This window comes from Vespa mandarinia, chromosome 8 (assembly GCF_050613455.1).
Source record: "Vespa mandarinia isolate Hongniang chromosome 8, ASM5061345v1, whole genome shotgun sequence".
Classification (NCBI taxonomy): Eukaryota; Metazoa; Arthropoda; class Insecta; order Hymenoptera; family Vespidae; genus Vespa; species Vespa mandarinia.
The window spans coordinates 8284389-8309555 of NC_140817.1; the positions used below are offsets into that span (position 1 = coordinate 8284389).

The 25167-nt window shown below is 38.8% G+C and overlaps 1 protein-coding gene across 3 annotated transcripts in view; it reads right to left on the reverse strand.

The window, feature by feature from the left end:
• The window catches only part of LOC118447056 (uncharacterized), a 95137-nt gene that overhangs the window by 10900 nt on the left and 59070 nt on the right, over window positions 1-25167 (reverse strand). For 2 of the 3 annotated variants that reach the window (XM_035878486.2, XM_035878494.2), the window contains one exon: window positions 11867-11923. The exons of the other annotated variant lie outside the window; for it this stretch is intronic. In XM_035878486.2, coding sequence (XP_035734379.1) covers window positions 11867-11923 — 57 coding nt within the window. The remainder of the gene's footprint in view (window positions 1-11866; window positions 11924-25167) is intronic. 3 annotated transcript variants of the gene reach the window in all.

Below are 25167 nucleotides of genomic sequence, written 5' to 3' on the forward strand. Positions count from 1 at the left end.
TCATGACTTGTTGGATATTTTTAAAAACTTAAATAGCTCATCGTAGGTATCGGTAAACGAGTAATAATTAAGAAATGAGCTGGAATATTAATTTCAAAAGGAAAAAAGATTGATCTAATCTCGGCTCGTATAAACCAAGTAAACAAATATGTATATTTAAATCATCAAAATTATCGTATGAATAGAGACGAAGAAAAATTTTAATTTTTTGAATGAATTCTGAGAGTACGAATATAAAAATTCATCAATAGCATGTTTCGTTTCTCTTGTATACTTTTTCTTCCTCATTCACCATTTCCCCCCTCTCCAAAGAGTCATCACTGTTGTCGTTTTCTTCGTTCGTACCGAAACTCGTCTTCTCTCGCGTGGGATCCGAAGATGTTTTTGTTCGCCGAGGCGAGAATAGTGGTCGAACGACGAGGGCGTGTTTCCCTTTTACGCGTGATCTACATAAAATATCGATTCCAGACGCGCAGCTCAGGAAAAATATCGACGAGTCACGGAGGACCTCACCTTCGGTGGTGAAACCGGCTTCTCTTCTTTTTCTTCTTCTTCTTCTTCTTCTTCTTTTCTCTCATCTCTTCCAGCTTGACGAACGCCGTCACAAAGGAGAAATCGTTATTTTCACGGCTTGGCTCGATTTCGCGGTTGCATCCCTCGTTCTTTCTAACATAGCCCGTTCTTCCTTCTTCCATTTCATTCCATTCCATTCCATTCCATTCGATTCCATTCCATTTCATTTCATTCTTACCTTCTTTCCTTCCTTCTTTCCTTCCTTCCTTCCTTCCTTCCTTTCTCCCTTCCTTCTTTCCTTCCTTCCTTCTTTCCTTCCTTCCTTCCTTTCTTCCTTCCTTTCTTCCTTCCTTTCTTCCTTCCTTTCTTCTTTCTTTCCAATCTTTCTTACTTCTCTCTTAAGATATTTCACTTTTTGCGCGTTTTTCGTTCGCAATTCTTCTTTGCATTCCTCAAGTTCTTTCTTGGTGATTCTTCGCGTACCATAATTGGACTTACCTTTGTAATTAGCGTAAGAGAAGATAGATAATTCATGGTTATCCTCGGTAAAATGAACTTCTTTCGTGTGAAATTAAGTCCTTTGTTTTATCCCGTTGGAGGTATAACAGTGTTAATGTGTTAAATATATATTAGTTGAAAGAAAAAATCTTTTTCTTTTTCATTTTCATTTCCAAAGGTTGAAACGAACTTCATAAATAAGCTTGCTCAAGCTCGAAATATTATAATTGAAGATTTTCAATTCTTTCGACCGTTTTATACATATCTGTCTAATCGGTTGATTCGATTTTTCGAGGTTGTAAACTATCATCCTAGTAGTAGTGTGGAGTATTATTAAAAGCATTCACAATGTCATCAGGATTTTTCCTTCTTTCCTTTTCCTTTTTTTTGGTCGTTCTTTAACGTGGTGGAAAGTTTAAGCGGCATCTGCCTCCGTGTCGTCCTTCCTTCGGTATTCTTACGTAAAGACGACAACAATACGAGCAACCCCGAACTGACGGGGGAGGAATTCACTCGTATTATTTCGTTCTGTACGCATCGCCTGTCAACCGACTTACGATTTTATTAAGGCCTAGCGTCATTCGATTGAGAGCTCTCTCTAGGATCGTTTCCATTCTCGCGAAGATCCTAATCGCGATGCAGACAAGCATCAAATTTCAAATTGAATTCACTTCTATTTTATTTTAGTTTCTTCGAATGCATCCAGACGATTACGATCCGCGTTGTTCACGTTCGTTTAATTGGAAGTAAAATGCTTCGATTTCGTTTATTAGAATTCTCATGATCGTAGAAAGATTATTTAACGATAAAAGAGATATATGAAATTTTTTAATTTTCAATCAAATTAAATCTAATTTTGTTTTAATATTATTTTGTAAAACTTGATAATCGATAAAACTTATTGTTTCAGTTTTAATACGAAGTGATGAATAAAAATTAAAATTTTCATAATTATCATCTAATATTAAATAATGATAAAAACTCGTAACAATTTTCTTTTTTGTATTCCTTTCTCTTATTAATTTATTTGATGACTTTTGAGGATTAAACATGGCCGTGATAGAAAATAATACATGACTGGTAAGAAGAAGCTAAACGGGTAAACTATTGTCCGGATATATACCGGGTGTGTTTGTACCGTTTCTATCGAGTCGTCGAGGAGGAGGCTGCAGGCGAGGAAAGCGTGTTATCGAAAGGGGAACGAACGAAGGGGACGGATTCGAGCCAATAGAATAACAGTGTTTCCTCCAGCGTGTTTTGCAGTGGCGTTACTACCGTCGCTTCTACCGTCGCGGCCGCGGCGACGGCAAGGGTGACGAGAGAGGGAAAGAGAAGGGGTGGACTGGTTTTCGAGCGTGCCGTGGGGTGAGTCTAAAACCGTTAGGTTAGTCGCGTGCTACCAAAGGCACGTGTCCCACCTCTTCTTTTCTCTTTCATTCTTGCTTACGCACACGAATACGTTCTGCTTATGTTGTATAACCGGCCGTGGTTTACGCGTTTAACCGTATCTTTGATGTTTCTATGTGCAAACTCATGCAAACTAGCGCCATTTTAAAGATTACTTCTAACAAGATATATCAGATTTTTAAAGATCAATAAAATTTCTTGAAATTTACAAAGATTAATGAATTTCATTTACAAATGATATAGTATTTGTATAAAATAATATTTAAAAGACATACTTATATATTATAATTATAAGAAATATGGGTGTTTCGTATGTAAATATATTGGATTATATGGACGTCAGGCACGTGTCCGTCTCCGCCTCTTTGTGATTCTCTTCGGATTTTTAAGCCTGTCTTCTATTTGCTACACCCCTTTTTGAATATCCTTGATGGCATTGGAGCAATCCCTTAGCAGATGTATTCTAAAAAAAAAATGGCGGGCGAATAAGAATGCCCAAAGAAACATGTTTTTTGTTTTCTTTTTTTTAACTTAAAGCAATATCTCATATTGAAATAAAATAAGAAGAAAAATGTCGAGATTTAATTCTCGATGAAATGGAAAGGATCGTGGAGCTGTTGAGGCAGATGTAGACATAACTAGTTTTAAGATAGATAGCAGTTAAATCATCGTAGTCATCATTATCGATAGCTACCGTTATAATGAAACATAGACACAACCCACGTGTACGAACGTGAGGCCCCTCGTGCTTTGGCACGTGTCTATAGGGTAAACGCGCGAGTCGGCACCGCAATATATCCACCTACGTGCCGCATAACGGTCCAACGCAGTTTCGAAAGGAAAGATGATCGCATAGATGCCTGGAACCTTTCGATGAAGAATTTAGTCTCCTGTATAAAGAAGTTATATTTCATATCTTTTTTTCATTTTTCTTCTTTTTTCTTTTTTTGTAATCGAAAGAAAAGTTTTACAGAGTATAGTTGTATGACATCGAACACAGCACCACGGGAAATTGCAAAGTTGAATCATCGCGTTCGCCGTAAATTTCCGATAAGGAAATGAGGCTATGCATATAAAAGAGAAGGTTTTCTCGTACAACTTCCATAGTCACATGCGAACTATATTTGGTATTGGAAGCCCTCTTCTTGGTTGGCAGTGATGTATGGTATGATATAACTGCATGCTCTTCACTATTAACACTTCTTTGTTTTTTTGAACATATTCGTTGAAATTCTCGTTCGGTTCACATAAATTTTATAGTAATGTCTTTAATTAATTATGTTTTTATATTAAAAAGTATAAAGAATATCATATTTCTTCTCTCTCTTTATATATATATCTTCTTTATATATATATATATATATATATATATATATATATATATATATATATGTAAAGAAGATTAATCGATACTCGGAAAAAAGGGACTCTCCATGCTATTTTCGTCTCATGGTAGTCGATAGTCTTCATGCCTCGAAAAATCGACAAGACGAGAAATGAGGGAGAGAGGGTAACGTCGAGATTATTTGAATATCCCATATTTAAGATTCGTCCTGCGTAGTCCTGGGCAGTGATTGTCAGCTTGGTAAGCTGGTCACGTGGACGGCACGTCATACACGTCAAACCAACCCCCCAGTAGAAAGCACCCCTTATATATGCGTCGTAGACTGGCCCGGTGGTCAGTTCAGGACGGGAGAGTCCTTGCGAACACTTTACATTCTATTTTCACGCTGTAGTGACTTCGATGTATGCGACTTCCTTAACGCATTCGGCAGATATTGCTTTTTGGCACGTGCTACATACCAACCTTGATATTCATTTCTTTACAAATGAAACACTTTTCGAGATTATGTTAAAGAGAAATCTTGTGAGATTTTTTCAAAGTTGTATCTATTTTGAATTTTTTATCTTAAAATTTTATGGACAAAAAGTATACATATATCTCATTTTCTAACAAGAATAATCGATTAAATGTAAAAATTGACTCGAATGAACGGATATATATTGACACTCCTGCGTATCAAACATCTTCAGCTCTTTTATTTCCACCTGACGACATAAACCGGAACTGGTTGCTACTTTATGCGTGTCACCGCCCTCGCGGTGTTTTCACGGGACGACGAGCACCCCCGGATTTTTCCTGGGGCTCTTGGAGAACGAGTCGGTCGTTCAGCACAAAAAAGGGGGAGGACATCTAACCGAGTTAAATAACGCTACATTAGCGCCCTTCGCGATACAAGGGTTGACCGAGTGTGAAATACCCTCAAGCTTATCGGACCTCCGCAGAGATTTTTTTCATTAGCTTTCTCATCTTCCTCCATGTTGTATAAACTTTTTTCTTTTTTTTTTATATTGTCTATTGTTTCATAAAAGAAACGCTTAGCGACATTTCTTTCGTTCATAAATACAAGGTCATTGAATCTTTTCAACACTCGTGTAGGTTCCTTTTGAAGTTTAACGCTTTAGGGGTGGTCCTTGTAGAGTTTTGAGTGAGACGATCGATTAAACCAATTATCAATTTTATAGCTACCTTCAACGATCGAAAATCGGTCCACTTAATAACTTTAATTATTCCCGGTGCATCTTCGTTTCGCTAGAGTTCGATCGTTTGCCGCCGTAAAACTATCATTCGAGGTTCATTTCTTAAAGGATATAACGACGAGATGTTTGCCGCTCAAAACGTCGTCCTTTGTCCTTTCGTTACAATTATCGACGTCTAGACGACGACTCTGTTTCTCCGGAAAATAACAATTAGGTACGTAAGATCCGAGTCGGTTGTTTCTTGCCCGCCGTAAATTCTTTTCTCTTATTCTTCTTTTTTTTCTCGCTTGAAGAACCTTTGAATTTATTTGTTAACGTTAGACATTCTTTCGTAACATCAATCTAATCAGTTAACGATAAGGAAGGATGCATATAACGACAATATCTTCTTCTTCGATCGTCCAATCCTGATCGTAAGTTACATTTCGGCACAGCGTCATAAAATACGGTAATTGCGATCGAAGGAGGTTTCTCGAGAAACGAGGAGGATGGCAATGAAGAAAGAGAGAGAGAGAGAGAGAAAGAGAGAGAGAGAGAAAGAGAGAGAGAAAGAGAGAGAGAGAGAGAGAGAGAGAGAGAGAGAGAAGGGTCGCGCTTAACCGTCGAGAAAATATCTTCACCTCGGCATCGACGCTTCTTGCATTCTGGTAAGATGACGATCATCCGACGAAGGTAACAGCCAAGTAGCGCCTTTTTCTCTCTTTCCCGAACATCGAGACATCACTCTCTCTCTTTCTCTCTCTCTCTCTCTCTCTCTCTCTCTCATCCTCCTCTTCTCTCTCTCTCTCTCTTTCTCTTGCTTTCTCTTATAGCAAACGCGTCCGGACCTTTACTTCCATTGTTACCAGCTCGCCCTTTACCCTTCCTCCCTTCCTTTTACGAAGCTGCACGGTTCTGGCTTAATAGCTGACGAGGTTATCGGGTTTCTGCAGAAGCGTAAAAGATCTTCGAGGAAAGACGCGGGAATAACGAGAGCCGCGTCTCTCCTTCCTTCTTTCTTTTCTTTCTTCTTTCCTTCTTCCCTTTCCTTCTTTCCTTATTTTTTTTTCTCTCTTTACTTTTACTATAAAGAGGCAATGTTACGTTACGTATCGTGCGTACAATTTATTAGTGTATAGACTTGTCCTTTAAAAGCATATCAATAATTATATCTTTGATTTTATTAATAATTTCGTATTTCTTATGGCAAATAGCTATGATATACGTTTTATCGATTTTTTTGCGTAGCTTTTTAGTTTATTTTCTATGTATGTATTATTTTCTCGAATAACGATATCGTTTGATAAATAACTTTCCTTTCCGCGACAAAGTTGTTCTCCCTTCTTCAGAAATCTTCAATTCCCTTGGCTCGTATGATCGGCAATTAAACGAATGAAAAGTCGCACGTAAGAAAGCGATGTTTCCTCACGATAGAGAAAATGAACGGATCATAAATTAACCATAGCTCAAGGTGGGCGTACCAATGAACTGCTGATAGTACGCATTGTACCCCACGCCAACGATTATACATTAATTAAACAATCAATATTTATTAAGCTTATTATCTAAGGTATCTTTGGATTAGATGTGCAAGAACGTGTTAGAGTACCAACACAATATTAATTCGATTTGACGCGAGGTTAAAGCTCGTATTTCGCTTAATAGGCGCCATATTGTTCGTAACGACGTAATAAATATGGACGCGGCCAAATGAAGACGATAAATTATCGAACGCCCCCGCTGTCGGCACTCCTGTTCGTCTCTTTCTCCAACCTCCTTTCGCCTTTCTCTACCGGTCTTTGTTATTAACTTTTCTTAAAAAAAAAAAAGTTTTTATAATTGTTCTTTCTTATTTTAAACATAATGTTACGCAAGAGATACGTGGTTTTAATTTTATTTTCTTCGTGTATAAAAAAAGAAAATATATTCAATATACGATAAATTTGTTAACTTGTGAGAAATTTGATTTTAAAGGTAAAAAAGAAAAAAAGAAAGATTTATTAATTAAATAGACATTTAAGTGCTATTTAGTATCCTCCGATAAGATCGACTAGTTCACCCTCCTTTATTTCCTTTTTTTCTTTCATTCTTTTTTACTCGTCGCTTATTATAATCAATTATCGTCGTGTTCTTCGACAGCACGCGATTGTACCGAGTATCCTTGTACATATATATATATATATATATATATATATATATATATATATATGCTATCTCTCAAGGGGTGCAACCCTCTGGCTTTTTTTATACGGCCACCAAGTCCGGTTCTAAGGGTGTAACGTTGCAACAGGCTGATGAGTGGCAAGATTTGAGTTGGTATTTTTTTTCCTCTTTCCTGAGCTTTCGTGATTCTAAGGAAGGGTCAATTAATTATTTTGCTGAATAAGTTTTAATTTTTATTTTGATTTTTGACTTAGATATAGATTTTTGACAGATATGAATTTTATGGATGAACTTTATCGTTTTCACGATCTAATAGAATTGAGATTAAAAATTAGCTTAAAGGAATTGAATGATGAAGAAAATGATCAATGAAAAAAAAAGATCAATTCTTATTATACACGTTTATCAAGCAATTGTACGGCTTGGCAGCAGGGGATCAGTAAGAAAAACAGTGAAAAACGTTTGTCCTCTGTGGGAACGTCGTGTCCATTAATGGAATCACCAATTGCAGAGTTATTGGTTTAATTGCTAATTGCTAGTCTTTTATGGAACAAGCAACAATGGCGTCGTCACCCACTCGTCGATCGCTGCCATTTTCATAAATATCTTCCCTCCCTTTCTTCCTTTTGCTTCTTAATCCCATTTGTCGTTCTTCTCACGAGTTTCTTTCATAATTCTTTTTTTGTTTTTTAAATCGTTTTTATTTTTCGAGTGGGCGAGACGATTAATCTCTCTTAATCGAAGAGCCTAATGTATCTCTTTTTCCTTTCTTCTTCTTCTTCTTCTTTTACAGCTAGTTACGACTCGAAAAGATCGACGTATTCCGTTTACAAGATATTTCGCAGTGGATAACCACAGTAATGTATAAAAATCCCTGAGAAAGCCGTCCCACGAAATTTGAATTTGCTTTCGTCTTCCTTTAAACCTGAGGCATGAATCGAAAAGCGGATAAAAGGGTAGGTGGTAGAAGCATCCGGGTTGAGGGACGACTTTTTAGCATTCAGGAGAGAAGTTCACATCGTCACCCTCGATTCGAATAACAAAGTGACCACTTTACCGAAAATATTTGATAAAGCTCAGAAGAAATTCCACTTTTTGGTGAGCAGAGAGAATATAGATTGCTATCGTGATTTTAATATGATTTTATAAAATTCGTAAAAATTCGATGTCAACTATAGAATGAAGTTTTTACGAGTTTATCGTAAGTAGAAAACTGAACATTGAAAAACTTGAAGCGTGAAGCTTAATTCTCGTATCGAGGGTAAGAGAACGCTTGAGTATTCAAAAGCGGTTTTCCACGTTCACCTCGTCCCCAGTTCTTACTCTTTTTCCCCAAATTTAAATAACAAAGTCACCAAGAAGATGTATTATAGGCTCGTACCTTTGTAAGCAAACTGACTTCTCACAACTTTATCATAAAGATTGTTTGCATTCCAAGTGAAACCGATCGCATCGATTCTTAGGATTTTTCTTTTTCATCTCTATCGTTTGATTCGATTCAAAATTCTTTAAAGAAGTTCTTCCGTTGCGTTTCTTCGAGAATCAGATGATTCTTTTTTTCTTCCGTTTTTGATCTCATCCGATTTTTTTTTAGTTTTCATTAAAACGAATTTCGAGCTCGATTCAAATTGATCGTTCCATTTTAGTTTCATGAAACTTGGCTGAAATTTCAACTCGGACCACGATATACGAAAGGCTAATTTGCGATCAATAACTTTATCTACGATCTTATCGCTTCTCTCGACATTATAGTAACGTGTCTTGCCGGTGAAAGCAGTTTACGTATACTGGAAGGAATAGGAATTCGCGATATTAAATTACCGCCTCCGACGTGCTGAATAGTGATATCGATTTCAATGGATAACGATCGACAGGTGAACGGTAAAATGGTAAAGGTGAAGGAAAATTGTGGATTACTCGATAGTGTATGTGTGTGCTTCGCAAAAAGTCGAAGATATTTAGTAAAATATTACTTTTCGATTCTGATAAATTTTTAATTTAATTATTATACGACATCGATTATTGTTAGAAATGGGGATACGTCGTAAAGACATTATAAAGTATGATGAGAGACGTGCTCGTTTCGAACGGCACAACCTAAGATTTCCATGAAGTTCACGTTAAAGGAATCTCTAGAGTGACCATATAGGTCGAACAGGTGTGCCGATACGATCGAGGAATAAACGATTAGCGATTCGATTAGCATCCGCAAATCATATTGATCTTGGCTCCATCCGTTGCGACGCTCCATCGTTGACTCACAGCGAGCATGAGATTTTGCAACGAGTCAATCGATTCGACTTTGATCGATGAAGATCGAGCAGCTGGCACCCGTATGCGGTGGTATCATTTTGGTATCGTTTCTCGTTAATTATCGACATACTAGATGTTTCATAGAATGTAAAAAATCAATGATAGATCCTTCAAAGGAAGAAATGATTGAGAGTCACTGTCGGTCCATTTGGAATGACACGAATATCGCAGGCACAGCGTTCACGAGGAAGTTTCGTCGATGGTTTCAACGTTCCCGACGTGCTTATTCGCGAGAGAAAAGAGAGAGAGAGAGAGAGAGAGAGAGTAGGATGGCGGTAAAGGGGGTCTAGTGAAGGAAAAAAAAATGGAGCGGGTGGCAGCGGTGGTGGCAGCAGTGGTGGCGCTAGGCTATCGGAAGTGTGTCAAATTACAGAGGTCCGTGATATTAATGACTCCTAATGACATGCCCCCTCCTTCTGAGCATCCTACGTATTGCGTACCCCCTACTCCGTTCTTCTAATCCCCTCTTTCTCTCTTTCTCTTTCTCTTTCTCTTTCTCTCTCTCTCTCTCTCTCTCTCTCTCTCTCTCTCTCTCTCTCTCTCTCTCTCTTTCTTTCTTCTCTCTTCTTCTGTGAACCTTCTCGCTTGGCCTCGCTTGCCCTCGCTTGCACTCTCTCTCTCTCGTATGCGCGTTCACAGTGGGCCCGATTCATGGAATCCACATTAAAAATAAAATTACTAATTGGCCGAGGCTAATAGCAATAAGACAAACAACGGGCTAAATGCTATAAAGTAAAACACAGGTTCAAGATGATCTGTTCTACCTACTCTTTTCTCTCTCTCTTTCTCTCTTTTTCTCTTTCTCCCTTTTCCCATCGTTCCTCAACGTTGCGCCGTTACCGTCATCATCACCCCACCGACGCGCCTTTTCGAACTCGCTGATTACTTTCTTGTTTCTCCATTTGTCTCGTTCGTTTCGTCGTAGGCAGATACCTACCAACGTCGAAGAGCTACGAACAGAAACGAGGAGTATCCTGCTTACGACCGGTTCTCAGACTTTCCCAGAGTGTTGCCCTGGTGGAAACTTTTTTGTCCGAAGCTTCTCCATGTTTCCGTACTCCCGTTTCTTCCCCGTCGATCGCTTCCTTCGAATCCATCGATTCGATCGATCGCCGATTCGAAGTATCGTTCTACGAACTTTTTGTTTTTTTTCTTTTTTTTATTTCTCTTTTTCCTTTTTTTCTTTTCTTATTTTTCCTTCTCATTTTTTTTTCTTTAACCAATGCTCATACTACGTCTCCCTTTCACGAAGGAAGATCAAGTTATTTTCAAACTAAATAGATATCACTCAATCGAGAGTGAAACGGTGGATAAGATTTTACGCACGAGTTGAGCTATACTTTTACCGATAAAGATAATTTCTTATCGCATGTCCCATTAACGTCATCTTTCTTTAACGGTACAGCGTCACGCCTTTGTAACGCTTCGGCACGTGTTCAAGAAAGAAACTTTCAATGAAACAAGACGATCATATTCTTGGAATAAACGATTACAAATAATGCTGTAGCAACTAATGCGCGGTTATAACGAGCGATTAATTCATATATAATAAAAGTCCGTGAGAATTTTTTACTTTGAATCGGTTGTTTTGCGACCGAAGTTTACAAGTTCCACGAATAGAAAATGTCTATCAATTACGTCTCCGAAGAAACATACAATAAAAACGATGACAGACGAAAAGATGGGAATTTTCGCGAAATCCGTGAGCAGAGTTTTACGACACTGACAAAAATTCAAGCGATTTGACCGACCCTCCTCGGACTTTGCCTGCCGTGAGCAACCAGGATAATGCCCGATGTTAAAAGGTCGGTTATACGCCACGAAAGAATTCTTCGAGGCAAATGACAAAGCTCCGGGAAGCCGTAGGGCGGTGCTCAACGAATGTAATTGTCTTTATGACATACTTTACGTGGAAAAGAATTAACCGAGTAGTCGTGGACTTTGGGTGATCACGAAAAGATTGTTGTCTTTAAGAAACGAGAAAAAAAAATCAAAGTTATTTGGTCGATGAATATCACCGAGCGAATTTTCATTTTCTTTTTAATTTCAATTAGGTCTGTACAACCTTCGATCAAACCGATCGCAAACGCATAAATTAAGTAGTAGTTGGAGTGATCGTTTTTTCGTTCGTCTGTCGTTTCTCCTTTGCGTTTGTTCGCTTTTGAATTCCGATTGGAGACGCTCACGAGAAAGTTAATCGGAAATTGTTCTTGTCGTGGCACATCTGAAAATCAAAAGGAAAGGTAAGAAGGGAAGGGCGAGACTCGCGCATCGTTCGATTCGATGAGTCGTCCTTCGGCTCGAACTCGCCGTGGCGTGGAGAGGCGAGGCATTATTCGTTTGGAAAATTTATGTTCCGGCTATTCGAAGGTTAAACGCGTTTCGTACGTTAATCTTATCGAGAAGGAGCGGACACGACAGACGGACGATGAAACTCTCCGTGCAAACTCACCTTGTATGGATTCCGGCGAGGCTGGCTCCTTATCGATTCGGCCGAGCGCGTCGCTGGCTGCAACAAAAAGTGCAACGGGCTCTCGTTAGTGACGTTTCGTTAAAACTCGACGAAGAAACTTTTCCCTTTCGCTTCCCCTCCCCTCCGCCCCTTTCAAATTGACGGGACACCATTTCAAAAGGACTCGCGCGACAGTCACGCGCGCATCCGTATTTATGAGTTAGCTCGACGACGAGTCGAACGTGATTTTAGAAAAGAAAGGCCCACGAAGTTTCTTTCCTTTTTCACTTCCTTTTATCCCGAGGATTGATTCGTCATTGATTCGACCTCGCGAAACTCCGTCCTACGCGAAATCTGTACACACGAAAAAACTGTATTCATGCGTTCGATCGAAAGGACTGGTTTTTCGATTTAATTAAAGAGCGTTCGGTCGCACGCTTCCCTTTCCGCAATGAGGGCAAGATTTCTGACAGAGATATACAGCTTTTTTCCATTTTACGTTAATCCTTACTGGTAACACCCTCGACAGAGGTTATCCCGAATGAATAACGACTTTCGAGATAGCCACATTCATACTGATTAAGTCACACATACGGATGAAACTCCGAGATAGTTCCTTCGAATTATGTTAAATCACTTTCGGTTCTCTTCACGAATGAAATTTCTTGAAAAAGAAGAATGTAGGAGAAGAATGATTGCACGTCCATTGTCCGCGGTCTCGTTCGATCGATCGATATTCAAATAATCTATTTGATGGACCCTTCCTGGAAGAGAACATCGACCAAGGAAAAAGAAGATGGTGGTAATTCGGTGAGAAGATGACCACCATACGTCAGCGGAGCACCGGTAGGGTGGCTCGCCGATGTGACCGACCCTAAGGGCAGCCACCTACTACACCCTGGGGGGTCGCAACTCACCCCCGAAACGACTGTATTCAGATAATCCCACCTTTCTGCTCCTCGCGTTTTCGCCGTAGACGCTGGACGACATTCGGAGTTTCCTAACCCTCACAAATGGACGGCAAATAAATAAGAAAAATACAGAGAGAAATGGTACGGTGTCGATAACGAAATGTCTTTCCATTTAGGTGACCGCACCAAAGAAGAAATAAGGCGACGCGAACAATGTAACATCCTTGATGCGATCGCTTCATTATTGAACGAAGGACTGTCTTTAGAAACTGGCACACGCTTACATTAAATATGAACGGTGACCTCGTGTGGATATCTATCTAATTATAGTCCGCGAACGTTCGAGTTTTTCTGGTGCACATTAGACGCAAGTGTAATAATGCCCAGAGCATTCGATAAAAAAAAAAAAAGAAAAAAGAAAAAAATGATTAAATCGTCGTGTATTATTCATGGGTGCTGAGAAACGTCGGGAATCGTCGTAATGAATATCAACGACATCGTTGCAACGGCGACGGCGACGGCGACGACAACGATAACGACAAATATTCCTGAGAGTAGATTCCCTCGGCCTATACCATTCCCATTCGTAGCAAGGTAATTTTTATCATTGTCGATTTAAGAAGGTAAATGCGATCGTCCGAAGATCGTCGAAAAGAAATGAATACGTTTCGAGTTGGTCGCGACTCGGTGAGCGCAAATGTTGAAATATCGCAACGGACTTTGTGGAGATACGATCGCGAATAAATGCGGAGCACCCCTCTCTGGAGAGTCATAAAACAGTTGCGACTTGCACATGCCCCTTTTTTCTCGCTCCTCCGTTCGCCGATTCGATCCGGCCGTTCGCTTGGTCGTCGCGTTCGAGTTCGCTTTTGGTCAGTCAGGAAGTGAGACGATTTATTGGCACCTACCTGCCATTTAAACCCATTATCTGATCTCCCGGATAAGCAAATCTACTTATAAACGCGTTAAATTCTTCGTATGAGAATGATAAAAAAAAATTAAATGTAACGAGGGCACAGCTGATAATTTAAAATTAATTAATTCAATGTTCGAGAAGGATGAATAAAGAAATGAAATTAACTAGACAGTTATCGATTTTATAATTGTTTCCAAAGGAACGCGCGCGACGAGTTGGATTTCGCGTGGAAAGAATCGGCCACGCATTAATTCTGAAGTATTCCACGAAATTACAAACATACGGTAGTCTTGCCAATGACTTATTAATTTGGCAGGATCATTTTCTGTCAGTCCGGCAATTGCGTGTCTACCGTTGGCAGCACGTGCTTCTCAGTATTCATAAAGGTCATCAATGCGAGCTTCGTGCGAGTGAGCGAGCGAGCGAGCGAGAGACCGACCGATCGACCGAATCCTTTTCGTGCACGTACGAACAAGTAGTAAGAAGAGAGACAGGCCATTCACCAGGTACGTTAAGGAGGCACCTGTACGGATACTACGACTCAAGTACTACAGACAGGTGCTTCACCGTACTCTCGTCGAGACGAGTATAGCTATACCTGCCGAGTTAGCACGAAAGACGAGAGCGTGCCAGCCCCGTCATTATTTTCCGATTACGATCTTGTTCTGTCCGTAGTGGAATCATCGATCGAAAGTCTTTCTCATCAACTTTGTCTTAACTTTTAAGTTACCTCCGAGCGTTTTAATTGTTATCAAGAGTTATCTAACATCGTATGGAAAAATATCGATAATACGGGGAACGATACTTACTATCGGAATATATCGTTATTAATTCGTCGATAGAAAAGAACTCGTCTGTAGACATGCTCGATCGAGCTGGAAGCAACGGAAAAACGGATTTTAATATTTTAATAGTTCCATCCGCCTCGATAACAATAAACGTAATAAGCATAGAAACGTCCGAGTTGGTTCCACCGATGGGTTGCGGCAGAAAAGGTGGATAAAATATTAATACTGACATTTGGGGAAGACTTTGCGGTATTTTAACCATCCTGCAAGGTGGCCACGGTTCCATGACGCTTGAATAACATGGCTACGTCCGACACATTGTTATATCTAACTTTTGGCAATTCGCTTTGAAGCAGCTATATATTGTAATCAAAGGGAAGGAGAATTCGTGTTGGTCTCCCGACTTCTTTTCACCCCTCTTTCTCGGTCCACCATGAATACGAGATGCTGCATCTGGATACGGTATCTAGTTTGCGTGGCGGCGAGCCAGACCGCGCATCAATTTTTGAGGAGACGCTTCTTATACTATATGTATGCAACACCCTACATCGTTGATGCGGAGAGCACGTTTCTACTACGACTCCTAGTCTAGAGAGATAGTTCGCTATAGAGGTTATACGTAGTACTAGTACCTAGTACAGAGCCCTTAGAAAACCGTGTGAATAGTGATGAGACGAAATCATGGAAAAAGAGTACTTTCTACTCTGACTCGTCACGCGCACTCTCAGCATTTATTTGAGAATTCTTAGCTTTCTGATTTTTTATCTATGATGCATCCAGTGCGTCGATTATTACACAATATCTGAGCGACGAAAAATGAAATAAATTTATCTCTTTCTTTCGAAATGCTCCGAAGGATTTAAAAAGTAATAAGAGAGAAATGGAAGAAGAGTAAGACTTTTTCCAATTAAAACCGACGCCATTGTAAGATCATTTTTAAAAGAAGAAGAATATTCCCTTCTACCTTTGGACATAATGAGTAGGAAAAAGAAGGGAAAAGTTGCAGGAGGAGACAGAGAAGGGGAATACGGTTGGAGAGCGCGATAATGGCGGCCGTTATGAAGAAATCAAGCCACCTCCAAGCCACCCCCAAGCCACTGCACGACCCCCGGCGAGGTAGCCTCGTACCCACTTGATCTTCCGTTTCCATAGCAACCACCTTGTGTCCAACGAACCCCCACGCTGCTTGCACGAAGGAAGAACCGTTGGAAGGAGAGAGGAAGAGAGAGAGAGAGAGAGAGAACGAGAGAGAGGGAAAGAGACAGAGAGAGAGAGAGAGAGAACGAGAGAGAGGGAAAGAGACAGAGAGAGAGAGAGAGAGAGAGAGAGAGAACGAGAGAGAGGGAAAGAGACAGAGAGAGAGAGAGAGAGAGAGAGAGAGAGAATAAGAGTCTTTCGTCTTATTATGAGAATCGCTTCATCCGCGAAAGGGTTGCATCTAGAGCTAAAAACCTTTTTCTTACCATTCTCGACGCCACAAAACCACTCTTCTTCTTCCCAAAGTTATGACTTTTAAAATGATATCGTAGGGTTTTACTATTACTTTCAAGCGCAGCTGTCTAATGAATTATTTTTAACGATATCGTGAAAAAGTATTTTAATGATCATGTAAAAATCAAAAGATAAAGAAGGGTGACTGTTGGCAATTAAACATTAACACGTAAGCTGTCGCACACGTGCATTGACGAGAGAAATCGAACAAGGATGGTCGTTCGATCGATCGATCATCTTTGGGGTGTTAATCGCTCTCGAACGACACTTAATCCGTCGGTGAAACTGATGGATTTCAAAATAATTGCTCGTCGTCGATGGTGATTCAAACGAAGGGGAGGAGAGAAAAAGAAAGCGAAGGTGTTTGAGCGAAGAGAGAAGGAAAGAAAGAGAGAGAGAGAGAGAGAGAGAGAGAGAGAGAGAGAGAGGGTGATTTGCCTCGCTTTGCTTCGAAGCTTTCCCCGCCCTTCGCAGATGTCGAAGAACGTGAACGTGTCTTGATATAGAGGGTGAGAGAGAAAGGGAGAGAAGGAGGGAGATAGATAAAAAGAGAGAAGATATACATGAACACAAATATAGAGCAAAGGGAAGAGATTGAAAGAATGGTCTAACGTGGATAAAGAAATGATAATGAAAGGGTTTAGGGTCGCGTGTCGTTCTATCGATGCACCGACCTCTTCCAATACGTCATTATTGCATTCTATATTTCAGTACTAACATTTCGATCTCAGTTTTATCTCGTAGTAATGAACTTGTAAATATCTTAAACATTATCTCTTTGTTCCAATGAAGAAATCGAGACAAAGTCAGAAAAATATTGTATTATTCATTGTAATTAACGTTTCTGTATATACAATTTTATTCGTTCAACCATACTGATTATTGACCAAACATTTACTTTTCGAACGAAGGAAAACATTTCCAAGGTACAATGTCAAATATAATCGTGTTAGTTCAAGACTATTATCAGAAACATAGGAGAGTCAGCACAAGGTAGCTCTGGTGCGCGTTATTACCTGCTTTTCGTTCGAATTACCGTGAAACTACGCAGATACGTAGTCGTACAGTTGTTGTACAGGTGTTCGTTCGAACGTAGATGAAAACGAGGGACCATTAACGTGTTCGCAAGTAGACGCCGTACGCGTGGGGTTGGTTTAACTTTTCCTCGAGAATGATCTTGGATGAATTTGTGCCTCGGGCATAGAATAAAGAGAAAGCTATAAGAAAAAAGGGAGAAGGAGAAGGAAGAAGAGGAACAAGAAGAAAAAGAAGAAGAAGAAGAAGAAGAAGAAGAAGAAGAAGAAGAAGAAGAAGAAGAAGAAGAAGAAGAAGAAGAAGAAGAAGAAGAAGAAGAAAAAAGCTTCTGGGAAAAGGAGCGAATGTGAATGTTCCACGCGGCGACGTAATGGAGTCGACTTATTCGTTAAAGAAACGTCTCGGCTGGGTGCAATCGAGTAAACGCGTTGTGGCCGTAGAGAAGAACGATGACGAGACGGAACGGAGTATCAATAATTCCTCGCTCGAATTAACGTACAAAGGATCCAAGCGATATGCATCGAGGAGAGACGCACAAAATTATCTCGAATTGTGATTAACGACTTTTAAACTAACGCTCGTGGCATTCGCTGAAATTGACGTTGTTTATTAGAGTAACGTGCCGATATTCTATGATTATAGAAAAGGGAAAGAAAAAAGAAAAAATGAACAAAAAAAAAATAAAGGAAGAAGAAGGAACGTTACTTTCGTCATTTAATATTTATCGAAGAAAGTCGGTATCCCTCTTACGGCGTAAAACAAGTAGAAATTCTTCTATACATTTTATCTACGTATTACGCAAATTTACCGTATACTAATTATTGATCTAATTACTGGTTACACCATCAAAGTCGTGTTAGATCGATTCCGACGATAATTCTTAGGCAGATCAAGAGAAGAGAGAGAGAGAGAGAGAGAGAGAGAGAGAGAGAGAAAGAAAGAGAAAGAGAGAAAAAGAGAGAGAAACTCGATTCTAGTGAAGAAATTAATTAGTAGGAAGTACTTAGTGATACAAAGAAGGCGTTGTTCAATTTCTTTCGTATAAAAACACGAAGTAAACGCGTTCGCTATTACAATTTTAATGAAACGTATGTAGTGTGGAAGGTTGCTAGCTGTAGTAAATGCGTCGTCCCGATCTTATCTCTTTCCGCATGATATCGATTTCTGAAATCGACAGTAAGAGGAGAAGGTATGTAAAATATTAAGGGAGATCAGTGGTAAGAATCGAAAGAAGAAGGCGATTGCTATTATCGCGTCATTATCATCATTATCATCGTCGTCGTCATCGTCGTCATTGTAGTCGTCGTCGTAGTTGCCGTAGTCGTCATCGTCGTCGTCGTCATCGTAGTCGTCGTCGTCGTCATTTCATCGTGTTTCATTATACGAGCAAAGCGTCGTTGCGTGATCCATTCCGTCGCAGATTAATCGCGCTCGTTCGAGCGATTAATTAATAGGCGCTGGTCGTTTTTATCGCTCGCATGAGCTCTGCATAAAACGTTCTCGCACACGAACTACATCGAGAATGAAATATTCATCAAAATGCAAATGTGCGCGAGTCGCGTCGTATAATCCATTTAAAAATAATCTAACGACAGAATTTCGCCTTAATTGGCACAATAGCTACCGCCGACATGGCGGCTCGCGTAGCTTCGGCCAGTATCATGGTAACCTTCTTAGTCCTGACAATTAAGAGCGTTATGCGGGAGATCCTGTGTGCGTAGCGCGTGCTGCCCGTCCCTCCTGTCGTCCCTCTTGCCATCCCTCTTGCTGTCCCTCTTACCGTCTCTCTTGCTATCCCCTTTTCTATACCCTATATAGATGCTGGTCGTAATGACACGGTAATTAGAGAGGTTTGTCGGCAATTAACATCTTGAATTTCATCGCAGCCATCGCGAACGTACTTACTTGCTATCGGTCGTTATTGTTCTATCTTATTATTCTTTTATCGAAACTAGTATTCATTCGAGTTTTTTTCCTCCATTGCAATTTCAATTTTTGGATAAAGAAATATTCATTAATTGTTTCGACGAGCGAGTAAATGAGAACAAAGTCTTCTGATAAGAAAAGAAATCGAATATCGGCTTGGATATGCCACTCCCACTCTAACTTCCTCTCTTTTTCCTTCAGCTTCGCTCGCGGATATAATTTCCCGGGGCAAGAAGTTTCTAATGACGGAAAATCTAATATATATCGCTTCGAAGCGGAGCTCCGCCATTGCCGCGCGAGCAGCTTTTCTTGTAATTAAGTTATAACTAAGGGCGAACGTGGCTGCCGTGTTCGTTCGTGAACAGGGGTGTGGGAAGTAAAGAGGGAAAAGGAAAGGAAAGGAGCGCTTGGATGGCGACTGAGAGAAAGAGAGAAAGAGATGCGAGGGAAAGATGGAGGGAGAGCGCAACTCTTTGCAAGAGTGGAAAACAATAAGAGGGCCCCGTTAATCCGGACGATATATTATATCCAATGAGAGTGCTTCTGGCAGACCCGACACGATTCCATGTCCGTGTATATGTACTATGAAGCAAACCGAAGAATATGGCGAAGGAGATACGGAAGATCGGTCTTTAAACGAAGAACCTTCCTTCGATCGATTCTATTAAAAGTTTCTTTTCATATTTCTTACATCTTTTCTTATATTACTATTAAATACTTTTCTTATACGTTTTTTGTGTCAATTCGAGTAGTAAAAAAAAAAGAAATGAAAAATGAATTTTTGACGAGGTCAGTTTTTATACAAGAATGATAAATAGATTAAAGTTTAAACTACAAAAATTACGATAGATATTTTATTAAATTCGACAGATAATTTGTTATATACGTATATATATACGTACACATATATATATATATATATGTATATGTATATGTATATATAATACATCACGAGTGTGTTTTAATTCGCGATAATAATCGAGTTAACGATTGCGTTGCATTCAATCGGAAAATACTCGAGACTCTCGAGATAAAAAGAAAAGGATAGAATATAAGAAAGGTAGACTTTGCCGATAATAATCGTAGCGTGCAAATATCGATAATAACTCGACGTGTAAGAGGAAAGTGAGAGAATGGGTTTCGAACATCGGTTCGAAAGGAACAACTCAATTGTGTTAAATCGAATTAGCTGGTAGCCCTGCCGGAGATGTAATTAATTTATTTCAGCGCCATCTTGCTTGCGACGGCCAGAGAAGAAATATTATTTCTAACGCATGGCTGGATAAGACTAGGAACTACAGAAGGAGAAAAAGAAAGAGAGAGAGAGAGAGAGAAAGAGAAAGAGAGAGAGAGAGAGAAAGAGAAAGAGAAGAGAGAGAGAGAGGAGAAAGGAAGATAGCTTCAGTGCAATTTAACGAACGCTTCGGAAAAAGAAGTGTTTCGGTTCACGAGCGTGCAAACGTTACTTTACGTGTACTTTAAATCTATCGGTGCTATAAAAACGCGTTCACGTGTAACCAACGAACGAATGTAGCCTTTCGTTAACGAGGAGTTCAACTCATAACGCTTAATTAAGCTGCCGTGTACGAAGTAAGTAAGTAAGGCCCAGAGGGAGAAGAGGATGCTCGTAGGACCGCGATCGTGACCGGTACAGAGGCCAGGAACGCGGTCAGATTGAACGATAACGATCCGATAAGCCGCCCTCCCAAGATCGCGGTAAGCCTTTCGTTAAGTGCATCGACAAAAGAACAAGCAGGTTTCGCGCTCGCTTATGAATATGCTCGGCGAAACGAGTATAGTTTTACCTTAAACATTCTTGCAAATGAAAATTTGTTATTATTTAACGAAATTTATTTCATTATCTTTATATGATATAAAACTATTTCATTAAATTTACTTATAATCTACCTTTGGGAATGAATCGATGGATGCACGAGAAATTTGCCGATAATGCGTCAGCATAACTGACATTTGACCTATCGAGGTATAATCCTCTTAAACTATCATTATAAGCTTCATGAGGGAAACACCACAAGTGCTTGCCAATATTTCATTAAAATTCATGAATTAATACGATGCCATGCAAAACATTTTCTTCTCGAATTATAGTGTCTACTTTTGAAAAAATGATTAAATCTTGGCAATTTAATTTCATTTTCTGTCATTAGATATAGATATATAACAAAGATACTCTTTATATTTACGAAGAATGAAATGGGTTTGGAGGTTTGGTATTCGGTAAAGAAAAATATCATCCAAACTGATCGACAAAGTGGAGGGATAAGAACGGAGCAAAAGCGAAGAATTCGAGTGCATCTACAGATTATCTGCAGCGGATAGACTGAGTAGGGTTGCCAGCTATTGAAAGCACGAAGGGTGGAGTTTAAAATGGCGAAGTCTTCTATTTCGACCTAAAGGCAACCCCAATCGCTATAGGCTCACCTAATCACAGCGAGGGGGTTGGTTTTGCATTTTAATTCGCTGCCAGTGAAAGTATTGTCACCCTTTGCAATCGATTTCCTGACTTTTTCTTTTTTATATTTATTCTGATTTAATGGAGTCTCATGCAATAAACATTTTCAATATATCAACGAAAAATTAATAAACGTTAGAAAAATTTTCATACTTTGTGTAGTTTGATTATCAAAAAAAAAAAAAAAAAAAAAAAAAAAGAAAAAAAATTACAAAAAATGGATTGTCATAATGCAACATCAGGGTTATAGTTACGAAAAAATTGTTATTCATTGTAACTCGAGTAATGGACCTCATTTGGAATAACACATTGGCTCATGCGGGAACCTTATTTCTTTTATGTATGCTGGTAGTATCGGTTATTGTAATGGCAGGCGTGAATATAAAAATATAAAATGGTCTATGAGAAATATAGTGATATATTATACTATCCGACCGGAGATTGTAATCGATATATCTTAGACAAGGACTTTCTTCATGTAAACTTACGTATTCGAAAAGCAGACTTGATATCGGCGTGCATCTTCTTGCTTTGAAAACAGACAACTCCGATAACCATTACAGACTTTTCAAAACGATGCCCTTACAAATATCAATAACGAAGTATTTGTTGATGTTTCATTGTAGATAATTGTTATCTATAAACGAACCTGCTCGGTAGAAGTTATAACTTCCTGTAACCTCCAAAATGTTGAACGATGTAAACAACACCTAATCAAAATTTGAATGAACTTTGCGTTCTCATTTAGTATATATCAAGACAATCACGAGATAATAACTTTTCGAAGGTTCAAACATTCAACACTCACACTGAACATTCTTCATTTTTGTCTTTTGTTATACGATATATCATTTAGATTAATTATTTCTTCTTAAAAATTTTGAAGCTCTTGCAGACTTCCAATCATACATTTAATTAAAATTATCACATTTTAGTTATGGTTGGTCATCTTAACTTGTCGGTTGCGACTTGTCTACTGGTGAGCCACGAGCTGTCCGTTCAAGTTGGTCAGCATTGCCCTCTCTTCTCAACTAGCCTGAGGGTGCACCCCCGCAGACCTTCGAGAAAGATGGAAAGAGAAAGAGAGAGAAATATCAAGCGGGCGAGTGAGATAGCAATAGAGAGAGAGAGAGAGAGAGAGAGAGAGAGAGAGAGAGAGAGAGAGAGAGAGAGAGAGAGGAGAGAGAGAGGGAGGGAGGGAGAAAGAGAGACAGAAAATATGAAAGAGTGAGAAACCCGCTGTGCATCTTTATCCCCCTTTTTCCCTCTCCTTCAACTGAGGGTACATACATTATCCACCCCTGATCCTCGATCCTGAACCGCCGTTTCGATAGGTACCGTACTGAATTATAGAAACGCTTCTCTTTCTATATCGTTCGATATCGCTTGTCTGACGTGTGCTTTTAATTCTACGTTCTATTTAACGAAAAATTCTTTTCATTCAATGCATTGAATTATTTATTTTTAATCGTTAACATATCCGATAATAAAAATTTATGTAGAAAAATTTGAAAACTAAGTTTACTTATTATTATTATTAAACAAAGTTTACTTATCGTATTTGCTATACAGAGAAATTTTTAACGATTTAAAGGAAAGAATGAAATTGGAAAGTTGTATTGTAATGGATTTTTTTTAGAAATTTTCACAAAAATTTCTAAATTGTTTGGTAATAGGTATTGAAAACGAGCATAAATAAAGTCTGTGAAGGTAATAAATTTTTTTTTTTGTGTATAGCCCTTTAAGTCCATGCAACATTTCTACAAAAAGGAAGGAAAGAAAGTGATTGTCAAGGAGAAACACTAAATTTTCTTAATGTTTTCCTTAGCTATTAGAGGGATCATGTAGTAAAACGTCCTTCAAAAAAAAAAAGATATATATATGTATGTGTATATATAGATATACACTGTACTTCAAGATATACAATGTATTTCAAGAAAGAAGGACGTAAGAGATTCTGTTAATTTAAATTTTTAACTATATCTTTTCTTAGGATATGATATCATGATCAATATCCTTCATGATATATCGTTTACATGTGAAATATTTGGAGAAGAACTTTTGTTTAATTAGAATTTATTTAAAACGAATTACCCGCATCTCGTTGCTCATTTACTACGATAGATCACAATAGCGATCGTAAACGTCGAATGGTCGATTAAGATCGAATTGACCACACGTAGGAGCTAAGATCCAATTACTTTTTGCACCCGGATCGATTTAAACGTTTCCTACCTAATTCGGTTAATTAGTCAATTGGCTTAATAATTACGCCGTGCAATCGATAGCAGGATAACATTTCGGTATTTTCTCTTTTCATTAGAATTTTCATTTATTTTATCCAATTTTCATTTATTTACGAATCATAATTTTAAATTAAGTAAATTTTATAAATTATGTAAATTATTATAGTATTTGTACGAGAAAAGGAGGAAATGGAAATACGTCGAATGGGAACACCCGTATCCACGCATACATACCAACCGAAATCACGGAAAGAACGAGGAGGCAAACAAAGAGGCGCGTGTGCACAAAATGTGTAAGAGCGACAAGAGATAGGGTCGGAAAGAGAGCGGATTGTACAAACAAGGAAACAGCCGCAGCCGGCCTCGTCTCATTTTGCTACAGTCTGTTCCAATCTCGCACGGCGATCGTTCGGTGATGGATCGTTTTCTCTCTCCGCTTGTACAATTCTTTCACATTCGAAGAATTTTTGAGAGCTTTGCTCCAAACATATTTGCATCGCCAAAGTTATATCTTTAGTACTTCCTTCTTTTTAATAATATTTCGTGATAAATAATTCTCGTTTTAATAGAAAAAGAAATATCCAAGGTCGTTCTACATATAAAGTATTTAATAGATTAACGTCAAAAGAATACGATGAAACATTTGAAAAGAATGCCGACAATACTTTAATGGAACATAGGTTAGTTAAATACTATGAAATCGATATATACATATACATATATATATATATATATATATATATATATATTATGTATATATATATATACAAGTCTCATGTAAGGTCAAGAAATGATATTACCTACATATATAAAAAATGTTTTCATTGGAAATATACTAATCGTATTTCATTGAAATTCCTATAAAGATAATTAGATACGATGTATGTATGTATATATATATATATATATATTCATTGTATATATATACATACATATATATACAACGATATAGAAATGAATTTAATTTATATACGTATAGAACATTCTGATTCTACTATTTTTCTCGTAGCCTTGAAAACTAAAATCTCTTGGTCCAGATCGACGGTAAAATCAGGCGAATTTGAAGAAAAGGGAGCAGGGAAGGACAACGTTCTCACATCCACTTTGAAAAGTGCCCTGTGACCCCACCTACGCTTTTCGATGGAGGAAGGTTAGGGGTCACTCGGCGCCCCTATTTTGCAAGCACCATCTCATCCTCTTTCTCTCTCTCCCTCTCTCTTTCTCTCTCGATTTCTCCCTCATTGCAGTGCATTTGACCAGAGTATAGTAGTGAAAAAGGGGAGAAGCGGGGATCTTCTATTGTTGAATTGAATCATCGTATCGTATAGAATATTCAGGGATGGCCACTGGTCAGTAGCCATTATTGTTGGCTAGCATTTATAAAGCGTTACCTTCAAAAGTAGTAACAGAGGGAACAACTACGAAATGGAAAATGGACACACTCGAAAATGTAGACCATATACCGACCGTTCTTTCGTTCTTCCGCCCTGAGCCGATTTAGCTCGTGCACCCTAG